Here is a 23,521-nt window from a genome sequence, read left to right as displayed (position 1 = left end):
ACTTCCTCTCTGAGTTTATATCATGCAACATAAACCTGAAAAATGTGTTTAAATACCAAGTTCTCTGTCAACAACTCAACATTGTTCTGTTCTGTTTTTTAAAAAATGTGTTGCTTTTTCTTTTCCTTTTGTAATCTTGTTTGTTATGTCTGTAGTTTAGAGGATGTTTGTCCTGTTATGTTCAAAAAATTAATAAAATTTTTTAAAAGTTGGAATGCAAAAAAAATCTCCAGGCGTAATCATGCAGGACTCTAGCATTGTGGGGTGACGAGGTTTCCCTTATTTGCTCTGAATGTAATTCTTAAGTCAGGGCTCTTGAAATTCTGACTGGGCTACTCAAAACTTATCATTAGCACCTCATTACACTGGGTATCGCTAAGTAGCTATTCCTATACGTGCCGCCTGGGAAGAGTGTCTGCTATGATGTCACTTCACAGTAATGAACTCCTGAGGTATTTGCTGAGCAGTGAGTTGGGAGTGAATTTACAGCAGCATCCTGCGAACAGCTGCTCTCGTAGCATAATGGAGGTGTTAATGGGGAAGTTCAAAAGGGTGTTCAGGAAGGAACACGTGAGTAAGGCAGTATAACAGTACATTTTCAGTGTATAGCAGTGACTGTTGGTAGAAGGAAAATTTACTTAATCTAGAGTAAAGTAATCTCTCGTTAGGGAGAGTGCCAGTTTGGTGTAGTGGTTAAGAGCGGCAGGACTCTAATCTGGAGAGCTGGGCTTGCTTGCCCTCTCCTCCACTTGAAGCCAGCTGGGTGACCTTGGCAGAGAGCAGAACCACAAGTGACAAAAGGCACAGATTGGACACTTGTCAGCTTCCCTCAAGTTTTGATGGGAAATGTAGGCAGCTTGGTGGAATGTTGGACAGTTGAAAAGTCCATTGGACAGCAGTCAGAGAGCCAAGCTGCAAGACTAGGATGCCTACATTTCCCATCAAAACTTGAGGGAAGCTGACAAGTGTCCAATCTGTGCCTTTTGTCACTTGTGGTTCTGCTCTCAGTCACAGCTTCTCGGAACTCTCTCAGCCCCACCCATCTCACAGGGTGTTTTGTTGTGGGGATAATAATGGCATACTTTGTAAACCGCTGTGAGTGGGCATTAAATTGTCCTGAAGTATGGTATATAAATCAAATGTTGTTGTTATTGTTGTTATTATTTTATTTGAAATAACTTGCTAGGAACAACAATGATAAGCAGGGGAAAGAGTTGTTCAGACCAGCATGCAAATTAATAAGGGAACCCTGTAAGCATGGATTAAGAATTGCAGCATAGGTAAGCATGTTTTAGAGAGCCCATAAAAATATTCAGATGTATTATAGAAATAAACCCAGTCATCAGAGTGATTTATTTTTTATTTCACTTATACCCTGCTTTTCTCCCCGATGGTCACCCAATGTGTTTCTGTGCATGTGTCAAGTGCTTTTAGTTAGTGATATCACAGCCAAGTGCCAATGGCCCAGAATTTGGAGCAGGGCTTTTTAGTGATCTTAAACAGTCTCTTATCTGTGAGAGAACCTGGCCAATCCAGAGATTCATGCTGCCATCTTCTTTTGAAGTGTCAGGAAATTGGCCCAGTGTGGAATCTGGAAGGCATTTTAGTCTTCAAGGCAGTCTTTGTTGTCTACCCTTGTGCCTCTAAAGTTCCTCTTGCAAGCATTAAAAACAGCCAAAATATTCTAAAGTGGATTTTCAGAATATGATCCTCTAGGTTCGTTGCACCCTGTTGAAACCTTGTGATCACCCCTCTGTGAACTTGGCTGTCTAGTAGCTCATTTCAAAGTCCTGAAATGTTCATCCCCGTCCTGGGGCTGCCCCACCATCTGTAGCTTTGCTCTTGTATGTGCACGTTATGAAGAGGGCTTCTTGAGCCCCAGCTTCCAGAGTGTCACTTCTTCAGGGGGGGGGGTATGGACTCTGTAGTGCTGGTGTAGTATAGGACCTTAGAGCCAGGAAGCTTCCAGTACTTTGCATCTTACAGTTCATTTGGCCTTAGGAAAGCCTCTCTGTCTTAGCCTCGGTCTCCCTTTCTGCAGCAGCACTTAAGTTACTTGTGTCTACTGTTTGCATTGTCATGTTCCTTACCACTCAAATCTACCATGTAACATCCTTTCACTGACACTACATAGCTGGATTTGAGTCCACCGGCACCTTAGATTTTCAGGGTATAAGCTTTCGAGGGTCAAAGCTCCTTTCTTCAGATACTCTCGCAAGCTTATACCCTGAAAATCTTGTTGGTCTCTAAGTTTAGTTAGTTTAGTGTATTCGGTGTTTTACCCGCCCTCCCCACAAGTGGGCTCAGAACAGAGTACAGCAATCATAAAATACAATTGCATACAAATTTTAGAGTAAAGTTCAGCAATTAAAATCATATATACATGAAAACCTCAGATGGTGGGCTACACATTCCTGCCCCCAGCGTACAAAGAGGAGGGAGGGAGACAGACAAGATGTAGTCGAATACTGGAGACCGGTGGGAGGCTTGATGATGGTCCTGACACTAGCCTCAGCCGTTTGCCTGGCGGAACATCTCCATCTTGCAGGCCCGCCAAAGTGATACAAGATCTCGGCGGACCTGGGAGTCTTCATTTAAAAAAATATATACATATATATATATACATACATATATATATATATTGGATGGGTTTACAAACATAAACATAAAAATCATTATCATTTTCCACCCCATTGCATTTTCCCCATCCTTCCCCCCCCCCCTTTTCTGGTGACTCCCAACAGTTTTCCATACCCAACTTAGTCTAAAGAATATATCATGTAAATTCTTAAAGTCTATAATAATATATATAATATATATCTATATAATACATACTAATCTAATCTAATTACTTGTATTAACTATCTTAATGTAATACTTATCTAAGAGTATAAAAATTATATAAGTATATAGTAAGTACATATACTAACTAAAAGAATATATATATATATATGTATGTATGTATGTATGTATGTATGTATGTATGTATATACTATTCCTTAAATACCTATTATCTATATTATAAATCTATTACTTCTATTACATCACTAAAATATCATATATACTCCCTATTACCTATACAACCTTATTATTCAATCTTATGCTTTCCCATATGAATATACTATCTTACTCTTAACTTTATAATACTATAATACTATAACTCTGTACTAATCCAATAAAATATAATAATATATCCCCTTTTAACCTTAAGTAAGTTTCTATCTCCCCTTTAACAACTATCCAAAGACCACAATTTCCCCTTCATGTCCCACTTTTTCTCCACATATTTCTTGAATTTTTGGACCTGGGTGTCTTCAGACAGAGTTCCACCAGGTTGGTGATCCCCATCCTTAGGGTTAGGGATCTCCAGTAAGTCCTTACCCACTGAATGAAGCGCTCTCCGGGGCACATAGGGGGAGAGACGGTTCCTCAGGTATCCCCCCGGATTCAAATCTTGTTCTACTGCAGCCCAACACAGCTACCTACCTGAAACTGACACTACATTCTGGTCCTTACTTCCACATGTAGCTCTTCATTCATTGCTTTACAGTGGACTCTGCGTGTTCTCTCATTTTAATGCTGCATTTAAAGAATAGGGACACAGAGGGTAGCTTGACAAGCCAATTTGTCATTGGGCTTGTAATTGCATTACCTGCTCATACAAGTATGCCTGGGTCACCACTGAAATATTTAGTATTCTTTCCTATGTGTGTTCATGTACACGCATATTTATTTTTTTAATTAATTTTTAATGTTATTTATAGTCCACCTTTCACTTGAGACTCAAGGCAGATTACACAGTGCAAGTCAATATGATGAACAGCTCAGGCAGTCGATAAACAGTAGTACATTCAATAAAGAGTACAATAGAAATTTGAAATCAATAAATCTGATACAGAGCTGAAGCAGTGTTGAAACGAAGCATAAGCAAATTGACATGGCATATTAAATGATGCAGAGAACTACCCAACAGGAGAATAATTACAGAAAAAGACAGTACAGAGTAATGTAGTCAACAGTCCCTATCCCTTTTCCAGTGCATCTCTCTGAACCATCTCATTACAGCCCAGTCCTATGTTCAGATGAGTGAAGCTGCCATGATGGGGCCTAAGTAGAGAGGTGGTTCTATCGATATGAGGATCCAGGACCATGAAGGGCTTTGTATGTGATAGCCAAAACCTTGAACTGAGCCTGGTAACTGATGGGGAAGCCAAAGGAGTGACTGCTGAATGGGAGTAATATGCATGCTTTGCCTGCCTCCAGATAATAATTGAGCTGAAGCATTCTGTACTAACTGGAATCTCTAAAGTTGACTTTGAGGGAAGATCTGTGTAGAGTACATCACAATAGTCTAGTCTGGAAATCACATGTTGTGGCTCCAAGTGGCCAGATCAGCTGTGTCAAGGTAGGGGGTCCATCATCTTCTAGGTCAAACTGAGTTTGAAGAAGGTGCTTTTTTGCAGCTACATTAACTTGCTTCTTTAGCAGCAGCACTGGGTCTAGTATCTCCAAGGCTCTTAACCAAGTCGGAAGAGTGAACCTCATCAAAAGTGAGGAACACAGTGCCCTTCAATATCTTTGCCTTCCCATCCAGCGTCACTTCTTTCTTGTCTGGGGTCAATTTCAGTTGTTTGCTTTCAGCCATTTGACCACCACTGTTAGGCAGTGGCTTCTGCCTCATCACCAGGGGCTTTGGGTAATGAACTACTGAGCGGGTGTCATCTATATATTGCCTTTTATTTTAAATCCTGTGAAGCATATTTGGAAAGAATGTCGTGTTTGCCATTTGGGAAGTGGAGCTGTAATCAGCTTTAAAAGTTGTGTTTGATATTTAAACACAGTCTCTCTCTAGTAGATTGTGAGCTGCTTATGGAGTGATAGCAAAATGTTCTTTGGAAAGAAAAGAGGCGGAAAAGGCTTGTATTGCTTACTGAGTACTTTCACTTGGAAGCTTCAGCCAAGAGCTCTAATAAGTGAATATATAAAGTGCTTGGCTTTTTTGGATTGTATATTTGTATGGAATAATGAGCTTCCCCCCATTGTGTTGCTGTTTATTGTAACTTAAACTGGAGCCCTTGGAAATTAAATTACTCTGAACATTAATCATGCAAATGTGTAAATAGAATAAGAAAGACAAAACAGTGTGCCAATATGAACTAAATTATTAGCATGACGATTAATACAGAATTGCAAACACTAGTAGAGCTTCTGCCTTGTTGAGTGCCTCCAAACAAAGGCAGATATAGCAGCAGTAAGACCAAGGCTGATTCCGCACACGTTGGATAATGCACTTTCAATGCACTTTATCAATCATTTGAGGTGGATTTTTTGTTCCGCACACGAAAAAATCCGTTCCAAATGATCTATAAAGAGGATTGGAAGCGCATTATCCAACGTGTGTGGAATCGGCACAAATCTGACTTCTACATGTCACCACCACTAAGACCACCACTGAAACCAAGTCATGAATTTTTTCTCTTCTTGTACTACATGGAAATCACGTTGCATCCTTGTCGGCTTCATGGGAGGGTGGGTCTCAGCATATCCATTCTAGTCGTTTCCAGCTTAATCAAACTAGCTCAACTTGGAACTGAAAATACAGATTACAGGAAACAAGGTGGAGTTTATGACTCTTGGTTACATGGACAGACAATAGTATCATTAGCAGTGGCCACACACTGATCAGTTTAATAGCTGTGTTTCCTTGGGCAGGTGCAATCATGTCAGAACACATTACAGCCATTTAAACGTGATACTGAAAACTTTTAACTTCTGTAGGTTCCCAGTGCTTTAAGGTGTTTGTGTTGAGAAACAGTGGAGAAAGGAGAAATTATATTGCATTCAAGGAGGCAGTGTTCAGTATTTGCTAAAAGATCAAATATGCCAAGATTATTCTGAACCAAAATTGCTAGTCACAACTGACAACTGGGAACTGATTTACATAATCCTGCATTTATATAATTGGTTGGTTGAGAATGTCTGGCCTGATTTTGTATAAATGTACAATTACTCCATGACACGCTCCAATCCTGATTGTTGTAGTATGTTGTATAATGTAAAGTGTTGCCATATCTTTAAAATATTTAGAGGAGTTAACTGTAGTCTGTAGTTGCAAAATAGTAAAGAGTACAGTAGCACCTTTAAGACTAATCAACTTTATCCTACTATATAAAAGGCTAACCGTGTTCCAGACAACTCCGTACCCTGGTGTGCCTCCAGAGGGAGCTGCTGTGGAGGGAAGCCCCAAAGAGGCAGCCCATCCCTCCGAGAGCCCACCGCAGTGGGAATCCCAAGCCAGGATCAGGCGTGGGATAGGTTGCAATGTCCAACCCCATTCACTTAGCTGGGATCAGGAGAGGAGCAGGTGGCAACGCTAGTCCCCTCTTCACCCAGCCAGGATCAGGAGCAGAGCTGGTGGCAATGCCCACTCCTCTGCCTTCACCCAGCGGTGATCAGTAGCAGAGCAAGTAGCAATGCCCGCCCCCACCTTCACCCAGCTGGGATCAGGCGCTGAGCAGGTGGCAATTCCCACCTCCCACCATCAGCTAGCTGGGATTAGAAGCAGAGCAGGTGGCAATGCCCGACTCCCACCCTCACCTGGCCAGGATTAGGAGAGGAGCAGATGGCAATGCCCAATTCCCACCATCACCTGGCCAGGATTAGGAGAGGAGCAGGTGGCAATGCCCACCACCCGACTTCACCTGGCCGGGATTAGGAGAGGAGCAGGTGGCAATGCCAGTTCTCCCTTCACCCCACTGAGATCAGGAGTGGAGCAGGTGGTAATGCCTGCCCCCTTCACCCAGCTGAGATCGGGGTGAAGAAAGTGGCAATACTAGTCCCCCATTCACCCGGCCGGGATCAGGAGTGGAGCAGGCGGCAATGCCAGTTCTCCCTTCACCCCACTGAGATCAGGTGTGGAGCAGGTGGTAATGCCCGCCCCCCTTCACCCAGCTGAGATCAGGGGCGGAGAAAGTGGCAATACTAGTCCCCCATTCACCTGGCCGGGGTCAGGAGTGGAGCAGGTGATAATGCTTGCCCCCCGCCTTCACCATGCTAGCGATCAGGTGTGGAGCAGAAGGCAATGTCCAACCCCTCTTCACCTGGTTGGGATCAGGAGCAGAGCAGGCAGCAATGCCTACCCCCATCTTCACCCGGCTGGGATGAGGTGCGGAGCAATGCCCGCTCCCCCTTCACCCTGTTGCAATCAGGTGTGGAGCAGGTTGCAATGGCTGCCCCCCTGTCACATGTCTGGGATCAAGCACAGAGCAGACGGCAATGCCCAACCCCCCCCCTTCACCCGGCCAGAATCAGGCACAGAGCGGGAGGCAATGCCCTCCCTCCTTCACCTGACTGGGATCAGTAGCGGAGCACGTGGCAATGCCCGCTCCTCCTTCACCCGGCCGAGATCAGTCGTGCTGGAGGAGAAAGTGCCCGCTTGCCCATCCTCCCCTTTCTAGACCTCATTGTAATTTTCCCTACAATGGGCTTTGTTACTATTTGTAGCATAAGCTTTCAAGAATCACAGCTCTCTTTGTCAGATGCATGCATGTGACAAAGCAAGCTGTGGTTCTTGAAAGCTTATGCTACAATGACGTTGGTTAGTCTTAAAGGTGCTACTGGACTCTTTACTATTTTAAAAATATTTGCAGAGCTAGAAAAAGTACAGAAGAGGACAACCTCTCCTGTACTTGGAGCACTTTTTTTAAAAAAAAAGTGGAGAAAGGATAAGGAATCTGGGACTTTTCATTCTTGAAAATAACTTGGTGGTCACAGTGAAGGTTTATAAAATTATGAACTGGGTGGTGTTCATAGCTGCAGAGAACTTTTTCTCCCTCTACCATCTTAGTTGAACACAGGGACACCCTTTCACATTGATGGGCAATAGATTTCATTCAGACAAAGTGAAGTACATGTTTACTCAATAGGTAATTAAATTGTACAGTTCACTCCAGTGGTCATAGTGATGGCCACTAACATAAGGCCTATTCACAAGTTGCAGTGAACATACATTTAGTCTGTGTACTCTTGATTGTCCTTTGTAAGTGCATTGAGTAATTCTTACATTACAGCCAGCACATGTACAGCTGAACGTATGATGCAAACCCCACCGTTATCCAGTTTAATTTGTAAAGTGAACAAGCTCATACAAATAGATTACACATATACATACAAGATGTATGTGTATTCACTGTAACATGGGCTATAGATGGCTTTAGAAACCATTGATCCAGAGGAGTTAGCTGTGTTAGTCTGTAGTCGCAAAATAGTAAAGAGTCCAGTAGCACCTTTAAGACTAACCAGTTTTATTGTAGCATGACCTTTCAAGAACCACAGCTCTTTGGTTCTCAAAAAGCTGTGGTTCTCGAAAGCTGACGATGCATCTGACGAAGAGAGCGGTGGTTCTCGAAAGCTTATGCTACAATAAAATTGGTTAGTCTTAAAATGCTACTGGACTCTTTACTATTTAGAAACCATTGTTAGCCATGCTCATTGAAGGGAACCTCTGACCAGCAGAGTGAGGGGCCTCTAGCCTATTTGCCCTGTTTTTGACTTTCCCAGGCAGCCGGTTGGCCACAGTGTGAATTAGGATTGTATAGATCATAGTCTGATCCAGCAGGGCTCTCCTTGTGTTCTTAGCTCACAGTGACCACATATTAAAATTAATACTTACTATAGAAATAACTTGGTAGTAGATCATTAGTAGTTTTCAAACTGCATCCTAGGGAATCCTGGAGTTCCTCAGAAGTATATTGGGGCATCCTCAATGTATACTCTGCAATATGCCCCAGAATCTGGCATGAACAAGAGTTCTGTGAGAGCTATGCAGAGATTCCTCAACAAGATGTCAGTATGGAAAAGTGTTCACTGAAGGCAGGCTAGTTGAAAACCACTGATACAAGCAGAGGTTTCTGTGTATATCTTATAAATAATATCTAACTCAGTGACATCTAACATAAGCTTTTCTGGCCAGTGTGTTTCCTGGTGACCACTTCCTCTTCCCCTAAAGCAAAGAGCTAGTTCTGACTTTTCTCTACCTCACTGGAACAGGAGTTGCTTCAGGAGAGTTTGATCCATTGGTCTTATTCAGCAGGGCTCTTCTTATGTTCTTATGAAACTAACTTTGTCACAGGAAGACTCTGGGGTTGGAATTCACCAGTATTTTGTAATTGGCCTCAGCCCCCAGAACAACTATTTTGTAGTTGGTGACAACTTCACCCCACCTTGGCAGCCGCTTTTATGGGAGCACGCACTACCTGCTCTCACAATCCAAAATGCCTACAGGCTCAACAGGATTAGAGAATCCTGATCTACTCCGTGATCGGTTCTGAAAGACTGATTTTTCTGAGGTAGAAAAGGACATTGCTTGATGGGGTATGTGAAATATAACAGCCTTGGAATTTGCTCCATGGAAAAGTTGATCACGGGCCTTTAGTGAGTCAGTAAGTTGGCTGCGTGCGTTTTCATATCAATAAATGTCATAAGTTACTTTGGGAATAGCGAATCAGTTCCTCTTTCTATATTCATTCTTTCCTTCCCATGGACTGTTTCAGTAATAAAACTATTTTCAGAATGTATTGTCGAAGGCTTTCACGGCCGGAGAACGATGGTTGTTGTGGGTTTTCCGGGCTGTATTGCCGTGGTCTTGGCATTGTAGTTCCTGACGTTTCGCCAGCAGCTGTGGCTGGCATCTTCAGAGGTGTAGACAGGATCCTGTCTTTTGGTGCTTCACCTCTGAAGCAGCCAGCCAAAGCTGCTGGCGAAACGTCAGGAACTACAATGCCAAGACCACGGCAATACAGCCCGGAAAACCCACAACAACCATATTTTCAGAATGTTTAGGAGACCAATACACCAGACTGCATCTCCCTAGCTTAATTAATCTGGAATAGATCTGTGTTATTCTTTGTGATAGATGTTACATCCATTGTCTGAGTTGGTGGGCACAAAAGGTGTTTGAGATGTTTTAAGAAAACTTTGAGATGCTAGTTTCAGGAGATGACTTTATGATACTTTTTTAAAACGAAAACTTGCTGCAGTAAGTGTTGACTTCGAACAAGTTTGGTCATGGCATTTTAGCAGGCACGGTAACTGCAACATTTGCTCATCTCTATCTGTCTTCTTCATAAACGGGATCTTAAAAGGACCTTCGACTAATATCAAGAGCCTCCATCCAGTGGATTTTTTCTTTGTATAACTGATCCTCATAGTGTATCATTTTTTGAAAACCCTCACTTTCATTACTGTTACAGAAAAATTAATTTGAAGCCCTCACCCCCTAGTCTAATGGAACTATTTCTCCAGTTTGTATCTTGGCTGAAATACCAGAATTGCTTACAGAGATCACAGCCTTGGGCAGACCTGTCTCCTGAAATAGACTCTTAATCACATGCCTCTGAGCCTTGAAATTTGTGTGTCAGCAAAGAGGATGTAGAGGCCCAAGTGGTTCTTGTATCTATAACACAGTACAGACTAACATATCATATTAGCCAGTTTGGTGTAGTGGTTAAGAGCGCAGGACTCTAATCTGGAGAACCAGGTTTGATTCCCCACTCCTCCACTTGAAGCCAGTTGGGGGACCCTGAGTGAGTCACAGCTTCTAGGAGCTCTCTCAACCCCACCCACCTCACAGGGTGTTTTGTTGTGGGGATAAGAATAACATACTTTGTAAACCACTCTGAGTGGGCGTTAAGTTGTCCTGCGGGGCGGTATATAAATCGAATGTTGTTATTATCACATTTTTGGCTGTGACAAACTGGTGGTTCCAGGTTCCTTTTACCCCCTCCCCCATGTAAATACAAGGACTGTTTTCCATTTCACATTTTTGCTTATAAATTCAAAGTAATGTGTGTTGTTCATGTGTCTGATGCTGTATAATGTTTGAAGTGCCTGCATTGGTCCATTTGGCTTAGCAAGTTCAGTTACAAATGGTCCTTCAGAGTGCCCTTTTGGCGGGTACTTTACCAAACACCGTAGTGTGGGCATTGAACAGGTTCCAGGGAAAGGTACAAAAACAACTCTGTGAGCTAAATTAAGACTGTTCCATTGTCCCACAGGCAACAAGGCCAAACATATACAGAAACCCGAACGTATGTTCCACTAGAATAAGCAGAGTGTAGATTGTCTGATTTTACATTGTGTTGAAGTTATCTGGACACAGGTATGAAATAACTTGATCTGTCAGTCTAACAAGCATTTTCACCTAATTTAAATGTTGTCTTTTCTTTATAGTGTCTCAATGTAATCTCAGTTTGAAGAAGCAGAGGAGTCGAAGCATCTTTAGCACTTTGTTCTGCTGCTTTCGTGACTACAATGTTGAGTCAACGTCTCCCAACAGCACCAGTGTTCTTCCTCCATTGGTGGAAGAGAATGGCGGACTTCAGAAGGTCAGCTTTTTGTTTGTTAGTTTGCTTTGGGACTGAAAACAAGCATGTCTGTTACTTCTTCCTTCCACGGGAAAAGTCCTTGTCTGTGAACAGGGGGGGGGAATGCTTCTAAGTTTAATTGAATGATAACATACTTCTCGTTCCTTGAAAATGATTGTATTCATGCCAAAGGCTGCTGAGGTGAAGATCTTGTTACTAATTGCACGTCAAACATAACATTATGTTTAAAATATCATTGGTCCCATACAGCCCCATCACGAAATGTGTAAGCATCTTGTAGATTTGTGTGCCCCCCTCTTCCTTAGTGTTCTTGGTTTGCTCTAGCTATAATTTGCTGTGAGGTCTGAATTGGGAAACCTGTGATTAGACATACCAGGAATTGGCTACAAACCATGGCTTGCATTGGTTTGCAACGGGGTGAAATTAAGCTGGTATGGGCTGCTAAAGAGTTACAATAAGAAAGTGGACAAAGTAATTCCTCTCATCTTTTGCTTCAAGCCTTTCTGTGCCAGACAGTACCAGTAAGAAATTTTTAAGTTACTTTCACCCCCAATTGCAGTCCATGGTTTGATGGCCTTCCTAGTTGACACCAACCATGGATTACCTGTTTTAGACATGGCAGTAGATTATATCTAGGACGAACATGAAAGGGAGGAATCTGTGTGTGAGAATGGAGAATGTGCATAAAGGTATGTGATGTTTGTGACTGCCAAAACACGACAATCTGAACCAAACTTCCATGTTGCTATGGAGGTGGATCCAACTCTTCCTGGCTTTTTTTGGAAAACAGGCAAGGAAATAGGATAATCTGATGTGCCCAGAGTCAGCATGATCTTTGTAGTGTTTTGCTAAAATATTTCTCTACCATCTTTAATAATAATAACTGTCCTTACATGCTGCTCTTCCAGGCAGATTAGAACCCTACTCAGAGTGGTGAACAAAGTCAGTATAGTATTATGCCCACAATACAGTTGGGTTGCTGGGGCCGAGAGGCATGGTTTACCCCAGGCCACCTGCTGACCTCATGACAATAGTGGGATTCAAACCAGCAGGGTGCTGATTGGCAACCCAGCCACTTAACTACTATGCTTTCGGTCCTTCAGTTCTACAAGGTAGCAAATGTTAAAAATCCCAATGAAGAAGAAAGCAAAAAATTTAAATATACTAAATGGTAACATAAAAGCACAAATTAAATGGTCTAGAAAAACAATTTGAAGTAATGTTGCAAATTTCAAAATTTGCTAAGCCGTCAAACTCTTCTGGAAGTGAATAGCCTTAAACTGGTACCTGAAGGTCAGCTAAGGGCAGGCAAGGAGAATCTTCCTAGGGAAAGAGTTCCACGTACTCAGTACTGCCTCAGAGAGGGGTCTGTCCCATGTTACACCCCACCTCCATTGCATTGCACCTCAGATGGTTGGGTAGCATGAATCAAGGCCTCCAAATGTGACCAGAGTATATAAATATGCTCATGTGAGAGTAGGCAGGCTTAAAGATACCCTAGAAGTTGTATGGGTTTATTAGTAAAAACCAGGACACTGAAATAATTGCACTGGCTCCCTGTTAGTTTCCAGACACAACTGAGAGTTGTATTCTCTGTAGGACCTTTCCCAGTTAATACTTTTCAAACATAGCTCCACGTAGATCTGGTTCCATGAAGACGATCTGATTATCGTTAAGCTAGGATTAACTGTGGCCACGTCCTGTGTGTGTGGTGCCCTCTCGGGGGTTGGGGAAGGGAGTCTGGCCATGCAACAGGGAGTGCAGCCACAGGACACGGGTGTTCCTCTGGCTAGTGGAGCAATTGAGTCTGCTTTCTGTTATGGTGAGGCCACGCCTGATCTTAACCACGGCCATGCCTGATTCATAACCACTTATGAATTTGGACTATAGTGTGTACCTGGTATCTCTTCCCTCCAGTTTTCCTTTAAACTGCTTCCATGCCAAATCCCCAAAGTAATTTAGACCTGTAATTTAAAAGAGTAGCTTAGAACCTGGGACCTTGTGCGAGCAAATACTGTGTTCTGTTGCTGAACCACAGAACTTGTCATTAAATTACACCTTTTTCACCCCTGGATAGAATGATTTTTTTCTTTGGCATGGCAGCCTAATTAGTATGAACGATTAACATCACTTGCAAAAGTTAAATGGCCCTCCTCCTAATCCAAGTCGGAAAATTTTTTGTCCTGCCAGTTCAAGGGCAAGATGCCAGAAAACCTGGCAGCCCCTCCCTCCTCCTAACCCTGGTTAGGCAGTAATAAAAAGATTTGGTGGGCTTCTGGTGGAGATCTGCTCAGTTTGGAACCAGCCTTGGACTACACTGATGATAATGCGTTCTCCTTATAAAAACTGGGAATTAACAATTGCTCTTGCATTTGAATAATTTGAAAATAAATCTCACAGATTTCCAAATTGTAAATTAGCAGAAATATAATCCCATTGCAGGTATTCAGTGAATGTGTAAGAGAATTAGCAAACACAGAAGAGATTAACTTTTCTATAATTGAGGATAAAATAGATTGAACTGTGTGTAATTAGGATAAGGTAATATTAAAGTTTAGGGTAATTACTGGAGAAATTTGGATTAAGAGTTCAGAGCAGCGATTAGGACACTTGATACCCAAATCCTCAAAGAGGCTCATGGTCACCATGGTGCTTTAAGATTCAAGCAGCAAGTCTTGACGTATTCCACTCCCCCCCCCCTTGGAAAAAAAGACATTTAAAGCACTCTTGAAGTAATTAACACTAATCCTACATAATTAATATTGCTAAAGTAACACTTAGGATGCAGTCTCCCAGGCTCTGTCGCAGAGTAATTGCATTGGTTCATGCCAACAGCATAACTGATAGGCAAGTCTGTGCAACTCTTGGACTAGTTCATTTCCACGTAGAAGTGTGTTTGCATAATTGGTTTATAACCAAGTAACTGCAGTGATTCCATGAACTAAAGTTTGAAATTATCCTCTAGTGTGTCCCTGCCATTTTGACCTGCAAGGTTCAAATATGACCCATTCCATTGACGGCATCCTATTTCCAGGGCTTTTTTTCTGGGAAAAGAGGTGGTGGGACTCAGTGGGTTGCCCTCAGAGAAAATGGTCACATGGCTCGTGACCCCGCCCCCTGATCTCCAGACAGAGGGGAGTTGAGATTGCCCTCCGTGCCACTCTGTGGCGCGGAGGACCATCTCAACTCCCCTCTGTCTGGAGATCAGGGGGCGGGGCCACCAGCCATGTGACCATTTTCAAGAGGTTCCGGAACTCCGTTCCCCCGCGTTCCCCCTGAAAAAAAGCCCTGCCTGTTTCCACGTGTGAACTTGTGGTAGCTTTGCCGGGAGCCTGCTCTATGATACACTGGAAGGATTTGCAATGTGTCCAGTACTGAGGTCCTCTGAATTTCCCTTCCTCAGGTGGGGAAATGCAGTTCAGGGGCACAGTAACTTCACTGGTGCATACCAGTCTTCTGCTCATTAACCTTTCTAAAGTAGGAGGAGCAGCCTGATGGTGGTCACTGATAATTGCTTGAGGGAAATTATTGCTTTCTTTGGACAAAGTGTATGTGGGGGTAGACCATTAACTGGTTTCTGTGTTAACATAATCAAGAAACGGGGGCATCCCTGAGCTCTAGAAAGTGGAGATAGATCGAGATGGGTAGCCATGTTAGTCTGTCCGTAGCAGTGGAAAAGAGCAAGAGTCCAGTAGCACCTATAAGACTAACAAAATTAGTGGTAGGGTATGAGCTTTCATGAGCCTCAGCTCACTTCTTCAGATACAGCTAGAATGCAAGTCTATCTGTCCTATCTCTCCAAGATATAAGGACAGATGGACTCACATTCTAGCTGTATCTGAAGAAGTGAGCTGTGGTTTAGAAAAGCTCATACCCTACCACTAATTTAGTTAGTCATATAGGTGCTACTGGACTCTTGCTCTTTTCCTCTAAAAAGTGAATATTGATCATCCTGGAATTGTAGCAGAAGCTAAAAGTGTATTTTGCCTTGTGTCTTTTGGGTTGCTTTAAGGATGGCAGTAATGAAAATGGGAAAGAAATGGAAGAGGAAGGAGACTGAAGTGGGTACAATGAGGTTCTGTTTTTTCTAGCTGTAGATTCAGGTACTCAGAAAATCATTAACTCATTGAAACTGACACGACTCGGTTTGTTTATCATATGTTGAAGGAGATTAAGGTAACTGCTTATACAGAGTTTGGAGGTGGCAGACAGTTGTAAAATAGATTTTATGACAAGTGAAGGAGCCACAGTTTACTCAAGTTAAGCCTGGGGACAAACGAGCCTGTAGGAGCGATGGAGCCTCTGTAGCGTGTCATTTCCTTCGTTCTGAGTAGGCGCCGCCTTCCGCACCATACCTCTGGAATTAGAGTCACAGCCTGTCACAGAGCCAGGCTTGAAGCCCAGCACCTCTTGTCTTACAAGGTCTGAAAATAACTTGAGTTCATCTTTGTGACTTCTGTGCGATCCCACAATGGGACTACGCGTGTGCTTGCCAGCTGCAGTAAAGATTTCCTGAGCTTTCTAGAAGGCTAGGAGCACCCCTCCTCTCTTTGGCGCTTTACCACCACAAACAGCACATGACCTCCATGAGGGGCCACTATTTCCTCAGTTTTTGCCACCACGGAGAGAGGATCTTCATTGCTGTTCTCTGCTTTACCCTTACATCGTCCTTGAGGCTGAGACTTATTTTTCTTCAAAGTTCTTTTTTTAAATCATCAGTAGTCCTTTTAGTGGGGAATAAAACTATGTTTAAAGAAGAAAAGTTTTCGTTTTTTTCCTTTGTTGTTATGCCTTAAGATTGGGAGCTTCTTCACGATTGTACCAGTTGTGCCTTTAAAATGACGCTGAAAGACGTCCATTCTGTGTGCCTTATCTGCCTGGGGAGCGCCAGATAGAGCCTCCTGCCCTTTCTGTCACCAGATCTATCAGAGCCTCCTCAAAACGGCTCTTGCTCAAAGGCTGCGGCTTCGTGCCAGCCTGATTAAACGCACCTGCCCGCTCCCTAGCACCCTCGGTCCCAAAGGGAGAAGACTGGAGGTGAAGCCCAACAAAGCCTCAGTTCTGAGGCCGACAGGCTTTTTTTCTGAAGGCTTTGATTGGGCGGCAGCCTGACGCAAAGAATCCCTCTTCCTCCCAGGCTGTCCTCGGTCCTTGATGAGATCGCTGGAGGCAAGGGTTAAAAGATCTAACCCAGTGACATGGCAGCCTCGGAACCACTGATGTCATGATTCGGGCTCTTCCGTTACTTCTATGATCAGTAGAGATGGTCATCCTGCACCTCTCAGCCCTAACCCTTCTTGAAGTCAGTCTTTTTCTTATTGGTTCCATGTATGCCCTTACTCCCTTTTTCCTAACAGGGAACGGGGTTGGCTCTCCCCAGGATTCTCCGTCTCATTGCTGTAAGATTCTGTACTCGTTCAGGAAAGTCAACACAGGTCTTTTCCACACAGGACTTTTTCGTCAGTTCTGGCCCCATACTGCATCGATTTCTCTCCAGACTTCTGCACACACAGTCAAAACACCCCAATTCTGTCTCCAAACTTTCCCAGTCTTTTTTTCATTTTGCACAGAGAAAGACTGTATTTGCTGCAGAATCGATCTTTTCCCAGTTTTTCCGTGGCTTTTCTCCCTACACGCATACCCCGATGGGTTTTTCCCCCAGCAAAGTCAAAGCTAGGGCTTTTTTGAAGTGCAGAATTGCTTTCGGTGTGTGGCTGTGCCCTGTCCCGGTCTTTTGTTTTCCCCTTTATTCCTCTGTATTCTGATTGGCTGAACAATAACCAAATCATTTTTCCTGAGTTTTTTTTTAAAAAAAATTAAATAGCATGTTGCAATGTTGGTGCCTTAAATAAAAAAAAACCCTACAACTGCTGGGGGAAGGGAGGGATGCTGCAATATTGCTAGCATAAAAACTCTGTAGCATAAAAACTCTGGTGCTGTGCTTCCTCTGCTTTTTAATCTATTCTTTTTTGACTTAAAAAAAAAAATTCAAACAGCAATATTGCAATGTTGGTGCTGTTAAAAAAATAGACATCACTTTGCTTTGACTCCCTCAAAGTGTAGAATTGAAGAATCAAAGCAGTACAGGGCCAGAACCGATGAATAAAGCGGATCCAGTCCTCGTGGATCAAATACGCAGAAAGACCCATGTAAAGTTCATCTTGCAGAAGAAGCCACGGAGTAACTTCATTCAGCAGGAATGAAGAAAAGAACAAAGGCCTAACAGAGGTCTTCCCTAGCCGTCCTTCAGCCTGCTTACACAGACATGAGTAAAACTTGGGCTGGGATTGCTCCACATTCCAGTATCTTGGGACTAACATTAAAAACATGAAACAGACTCCACAGCATGGCAATTGCTACTGCCTGGAGAGAGTTCTTATTAAAATTGCGTTTAGCTTGTCTCTGGAGTCATTCCTATATGACGCCATTTCTAACGAGAGCCAGTTCGGTATAGTGGTGGTTAGAGCATTGGGCTAGGATCTGGAAAATTCAGGTTCAAATAAATGCCTTTCTTTCTGAAAGGCTTGCCTGTGACCTTGGACCCATCGCATTCTCTCAGTCTGGCCTGCTTTGCAGGTTTGTTGTGTGGATGGAATGGAAAGGTATAAAATGTTACAGTCACTTTGAGTCTCCATTAGGGCTGTTTTGCACGTGCAAGAGGCCAGTTTCTTACTTTCTGAAAGAGTCTCTCTGGAAGCAGACTTGTGAAAAATCCTTTAAATTCATTCATCTCTCCTCATTGGTGATTTACTCTACAAGAGAAAGTAAAAGTTCATGGCCTGCTGCCCAGTCCACCACTCACAGATTTCTTACAATTCCTTTTAACATCTGTGTTGATTTGTGAGCTCAGACCCAAAGTCTTCCCCACCTCTCCTGTCAAGGAGGGTTGCCTGTCCTCCCATTAAGTGAACTTCAGCTCAGTACTCCCCAATAAAGGGGAAAGGGGTGTTATTTTTGAGTGCTTCTTACTTGTTAAGGAGGACAAATGAAAAGGCCTATTTTAGGTCCTGGTCGTCTAATTTGGTGTATTGTAGCCTTTATAGTTTTGCTTGGCTGTCTTATTCATACATCTTTCTGCCCTTCCTACAAAGAACCCCTCTGCAGTTGGGGGTGCAGACTGCTACTGGCTTCTGCCAGCTGTTTATAAAATATAAGGCAACTGGGTATCCCACTTGAGGCTGCGATATGATGTTAGTTATTGACCCTTTCCAGGGCAACCCCCTCTCCCATTTTTATCCTACTAGCTGAAATAGAGTTTTAGTCTTTTTAGTCTTGGTCGGCCCGGATTTACTAAAACGGTTCAGGTTTTTTAACATTCACAATTGTGCTTCCTGTGTTCTTACATACCTCCATATGACACCATGGCAGAATTTGGTCTTTGGTTTAAGTTTCACACTTAAAAGGATACCGAGATTCGTTTTCTTCTTTCCTAGATGCAGCGTATGTGCCCCATTCTCGTGCTCTCAGCATGCCGTTCTTTCCAGGGCACTCTTGTCACGCTGTGCCTCTGAGTCAGTGCCATCTCAGGGGCTGCCCCTGTGGTGTGGGGGCTGTACTATGAGGGTGTGTCTCCAGGTGCCTCCTGGTCTACTGCAAAATGACTTGTCATACTTTTACTACTTTCACCTAGAGCACTAGGCATCCTTAGTTTTCTCCTTCTTTTGTTTTAGTGCAAATGCATTGCAGTTACATTTTCCTCAACTAACTGGTACCAACTCCTAGATACTCTTGATTGGAGGCATAGGCTGTTTGGCCTTGCCACACGCTTGTGATGATCTAGGCCCTGCCCTTTTGCTCCTTTGCTGCCGGGGACCCCTGTAATTGGGGTACACCTTTGCTAATCTATTGGCAAGGTGATCTGCTTTTATGTTTTTCTCAGTGGCCATTTTTGCTGTGCAGATTGCTTTGCTAGCAGCATAAGGTTCATTTATGGTGCATGCTGTCTTTTTATTGGCCCCTTCAGGCCTGCTTTACTGTTTTCATTATTCTGGGGTTTATTCTGGGGCCAATCAGCTGCATTTTCACTCCCGCTGGTGACTCCAGCAGGTTTGGTCAGCTCCTTTTCCTGTGCTACCGCATTAGTCTCAGGGGTTTTTTTTTCCTGAGTGGCAACTGCTGCTCCTTGACTACCATATCTTGCACCTCTAAGTGGGTAAGAGTCTCCGCTGAGGATATAACAGAACTTGGATCCTGCTTCTTATGCTGTTAAGTCTGGGACTTTAAACACTCTAAACTTTACTCTTATTGGATTTCCAAAGACATTCCAAGCAGGGGTTTAACTCCTTGTTAATTTTTTGCAACACCGTAGTGCTTCATTTTTAGTATGCAGCACTTCAGCTTGTGGAATGAGGAGATTGTGAGTTCTAACCTATGTTCCCCCACCCCACCCCCATCACCATTCATAAAGTTTCACAGTGTTAATGTGTCCAGTGCCCTGGCCAGGATTCCCTACCAGGGGTTGGCTTTCAGCCCTCATGTCTCACAACACTATCAGTTGTATTAGTCATTCAGGCTTCAAGAGAGACCTGGCAGTGGGCTGGTAGGGCTGTCACTCTCTGTTTTGCGTGCATGACTGTTTAGTGCCCTTAACCTAGCACAGCTGTCTCCACTAGAGCACTGTTTTTCGTTGCCGCTTTTCTGCTTATACTTTGGTAGGGACACTTGGAGAGAACTCCCTGCTTCTTTATAAGCACCTGCGGGTGAATGTCAATGAGATGCTAAGCATCTGTTGGGAATGCAGTCCTCCATGGTCTCTTACTTTGAGAGTGTCACACCCACCTCCTTCAGTAAGTGAGCTTGCTACTCCCCCAATGAGGGACTGCACAGAAACCACAAAGATGAAACAGTTGCACTTCCCTGTAACTTGTTCATCGAGTGGTCTTCTGTGCAGGCGCACACCCCTCCCTCCATATCCCACTGTGAAATCTCTGGAACCCTCGCTTCTGTGTGTGTGGGGGGGGGGTCCTTCGGTAGTGACATGGAGAGAACTGAGGGAATAGCGCCCCTCTTCCTGGTCATGTGATGTTTTTGGTGGGAAAGCACCAAGGTTAGGAGGGGCTGTCTTGGTCTTCTAAAAAGCTCTGAAAATCTTTTCCATGGCTGGTGTGCACATGCACAGTCCCAATGTGTGCCTCCCCAGAAGACCACTTGATGAACAACAGTTACAGGTAAGCGCAACCCTGTTTTCTCCAGTGTTACCATGTAAAACAATACTTTGGCATAATGTAGGCCCAGCCTACCAGGCATGGCTTTGGACTGTCGGATAGGTTCATCCATACTTGTCCGATTGTTACCATGCTGCATATCGGTCGTCCTTCCCCGCCGCCCCAACCAGGTTGTACAGTCGACACCTCAATTTTGCATTTCAGTGGTGTCTGCAGCATTTATTAGGTCACGCAAAAAGGGATGCTGAGATAATTTTGAACAGATGGAATACTGGCAGTGTTTAACATCTGAGAGTGTAATCTTGCACATGTGAGAAGCTAGCGTATTGTTGGAAAATGACTGCATATAAGCCTGCCAATTACTTTGAATGCTAATTTTAATCGTTGTGCTGGGAGTTTTATGCACGGCAATTGCTAAGCACCTGTGCAGAAACGACATCTACCATTCTCTTTTTTTTCTCGTGTAGCACAATTGCTTTCAAGCAATAGCCATTGAGAACATAGGCATTACCAGCAAGGGAGCTACCAGTTCATTGTTCTTTTAAAAGCTTCTGTATGATTTTATGATGCAAACTGATGATTTTAGTTGCCATAGCACTGAGTCCTCTCTTTACTTAACTGGTTTCTGATATTTTTGAGTTTCTGTTGGAATGGTTTGATTACTAAATCTGATAATTTAATCCCTTTTGTGTTCTGTTCTTTCAAAAAACACTATTCTTACAGTGATTTTTTTCCCTCTAGGGTGACCAGATGCAGGTCATTCCCATACCAAGTGTATGTATTTTTTTAAATTATATGTTCACAGGTTTCTGGTGTTGAGTGTTGTATTCTGTATAGAGCTGTTCTCTTCTGTTAGCAGCCTAATAGCCCAGATTTGCTCCATCTTGTCAGAGCTTGGAAGCTAAGCAGGGTCAGTCACTGTTAGTAGTTGGATGGGAGGCCACCAAGGAAGACAGGGGCCGCTGTGCAGAGGAAGACAGTGGCAAACTGCCGTTGCGCAGCTCTTGCCTTGAAAACTCATTGGTCTTGCTGTTGCCATGAGTCAGTTGGACTTGACTGCACCCAATTATTATTATTAACTTCTATTAACCAATAGCTTACTTTTGAGAAAGATGCAGGCATAGATAGTCATACAAATAAAAACTGTATTTATAGGTCCCTTTGATTCCTGTTATTTTTCTTTAGTTGATGTGTCTTAAACTGATTGCTGAATGCCAATATCAACTTTTTAAAAAAATGCAGTAGAAATGCAAACTACCGTGTTTATTCGCCCTGGGGAGAATAAAATATAGTTTAAAAGACAGAGAGAGCGTGCATAAATATTCACCCTTCTGTTCCCACATGCACCATTTCAGGCTGTGATAAAGAGGATTAATCTGCCCTGAATGTGCATACCAAACTTCATTGCTCTGCCTTCAAGTCTGTAAGGGAGATCCCGTTACAGACAAATACAAAATAGTTATCAGATGAGGGAAGCCCAAAGTTTCGTTTTGTTTGGATAAACTCTAAATATTGAAATAAGCTCTGCCATAGTTCAACTAAGTATTTTAGCAGCTAGGTGAATGTTCTAACGAAACGGGATGCATGTGTACCCCCCTTGCGTAGAACAGAGATGTGCAAGAATTCTTGGTTCCCCACAGGAAGGCAGTCTTATGCACAACTAACCCTTCTAGGTGGGATTTGCGTTCTCCAATGGCAAAGCCTGAAATATTTTTTTGCTTGCTTTCCAACTTGATTCTGTCTTCAGACTTTTTATTGGTTAGCCTTAGTTTCGCTAGCATGGTAAGCGACAGGACTTCCATTTCTTTGTTTGGTATCATTTGTCATCTCTTCTTACCACCACCACCTCTTGTGCCTAAATACATTCCTTTTTTAAAAACTAATTAAAACTTATATCTTACATTTTTGACCGTTCCCTCTGGGATTCAGGGGCTTCTGCAGAAGATTGCATATCGTCTAGTGACTGCTTATAATCTTACCATATGATGCATGTAGACACTACGGGAGCTGGTTTCTTCTGCTTCCAAGCTGTGTCCTAAGGCAGCTTCTGCTCATGTCCTGACTGCCCCATTTTTCTCTGCACGCATGATAGAAATCTACTTGCCGCTGGCTATATACAGATACAGATACTTTTAAAAAGTTCTTGAATATTAGAACCAAATAATACAGCTGAGTATAGTGCATAACAGTAGGCGTATTCAGCTGCCCAGTGATGTGGTATGCTACACTGTTGTGGCTGCCAGGATGAGAACCTGTACTGCAAACATTTGGTAACTAGGAAATGAAGACCTTATAGCACACATCATATACACACTTTTAATATTTAGATTCTTCTATGAATTGAGCAGTTTGTGTAGCTGGTTCTGGTTCCCGCATTTCACCTTTGCAAGTTAATCCGTTTTTTCAATACATTACATACTGTTTATTCTCCATGATCACGTCCTCCCTAAGTTTTAGCTTTCATCACAGATGCCTTCCCGCACACATTATACAGCACATAGCCTGGGTTTGCCGTAGGATGTATGCTAAGCAGGGAGCAGCCATCAATTCCAGCCCCCCTCCCCCCAAGAAGTTTGCAAGCCCATTTGTAGCATTCCCATGTTAAGAAACGTGATGTGTGAAGCAGGCCACCAATATTTAGGAGACTTCTCAGCATTATTGGATCTTAGCAGAAGTATAATTTTAATTTTTTAGCCCTGAAAGTGACTTCTGAGAGATTCCATGCTAGCTCCCATATCTTGCATGAAACAGTCAGAGGCCTTAATATGCTACTAATATAGTTGCTTTCTGCATGACATGCAAAAAGTACAGCTGTTTATATTTATTTACAAAATTTATACTCGGCCTTCATCAGGGCCACCAAGGCTGCTAACAGATTAAAGATATGCATGATAAAAACATGTCTTAAATGCAATTAAAACCAAACAAAAATGCATCATTAAAATAAAATAAAGTTAAAAGACACATGAAAAC

The 23,521-nt window shown here is 43.0% G+C and overlaps 1 protein-coding gene across 4 annotated transcripts in view; it reads left to right on the top strand.

Moving 5' to 3' along the window:
• The window catches only part of CTDSPL (CTD small phosphatase like), a 79,530-nt gene that overhangs the window by 38,780 nt on the left and 17,229 nt on the right, over positions 1-23,521 (top strand). For all 4 annotated transcript variants that reach the window (XM_054990879.1, XM_054990880.1, XM_054990877.1 and 1 more), the window contains 2 exons: positions 11,230-11,384; positions 21,290-21,322. In XM_054990879.1, the coding sequence (XP_054846854.1) occupies positions 11,230-11,384; positions 21,290-21,322 (188 nt within the window). The remainder of the gene's footprint in view (positions 1-11,229; positions 11,385-21,289; positions 21,323-23,521) is intronic.

This window comes from Eublepharis macularius, chromosome 11, assembly GCF_028583425.1.
Source record: "Eublepharis macularius isolate TG4126 chromosome 11, MPM_Emac_v1.0, whole genome shotgun sequence".
In the NCBI taxonomy this organism is placed as follows: Eukaryota; Metazoa; Chordata; class Lepidosauria; order Squamata; family Eublepharidae; genus Eublepharis; species Eublepharis macularius.
Note: the sequence above shows the minus strand (reverse complement) of the source record. Positions and strands in the feature narration are given on the sequence as shown.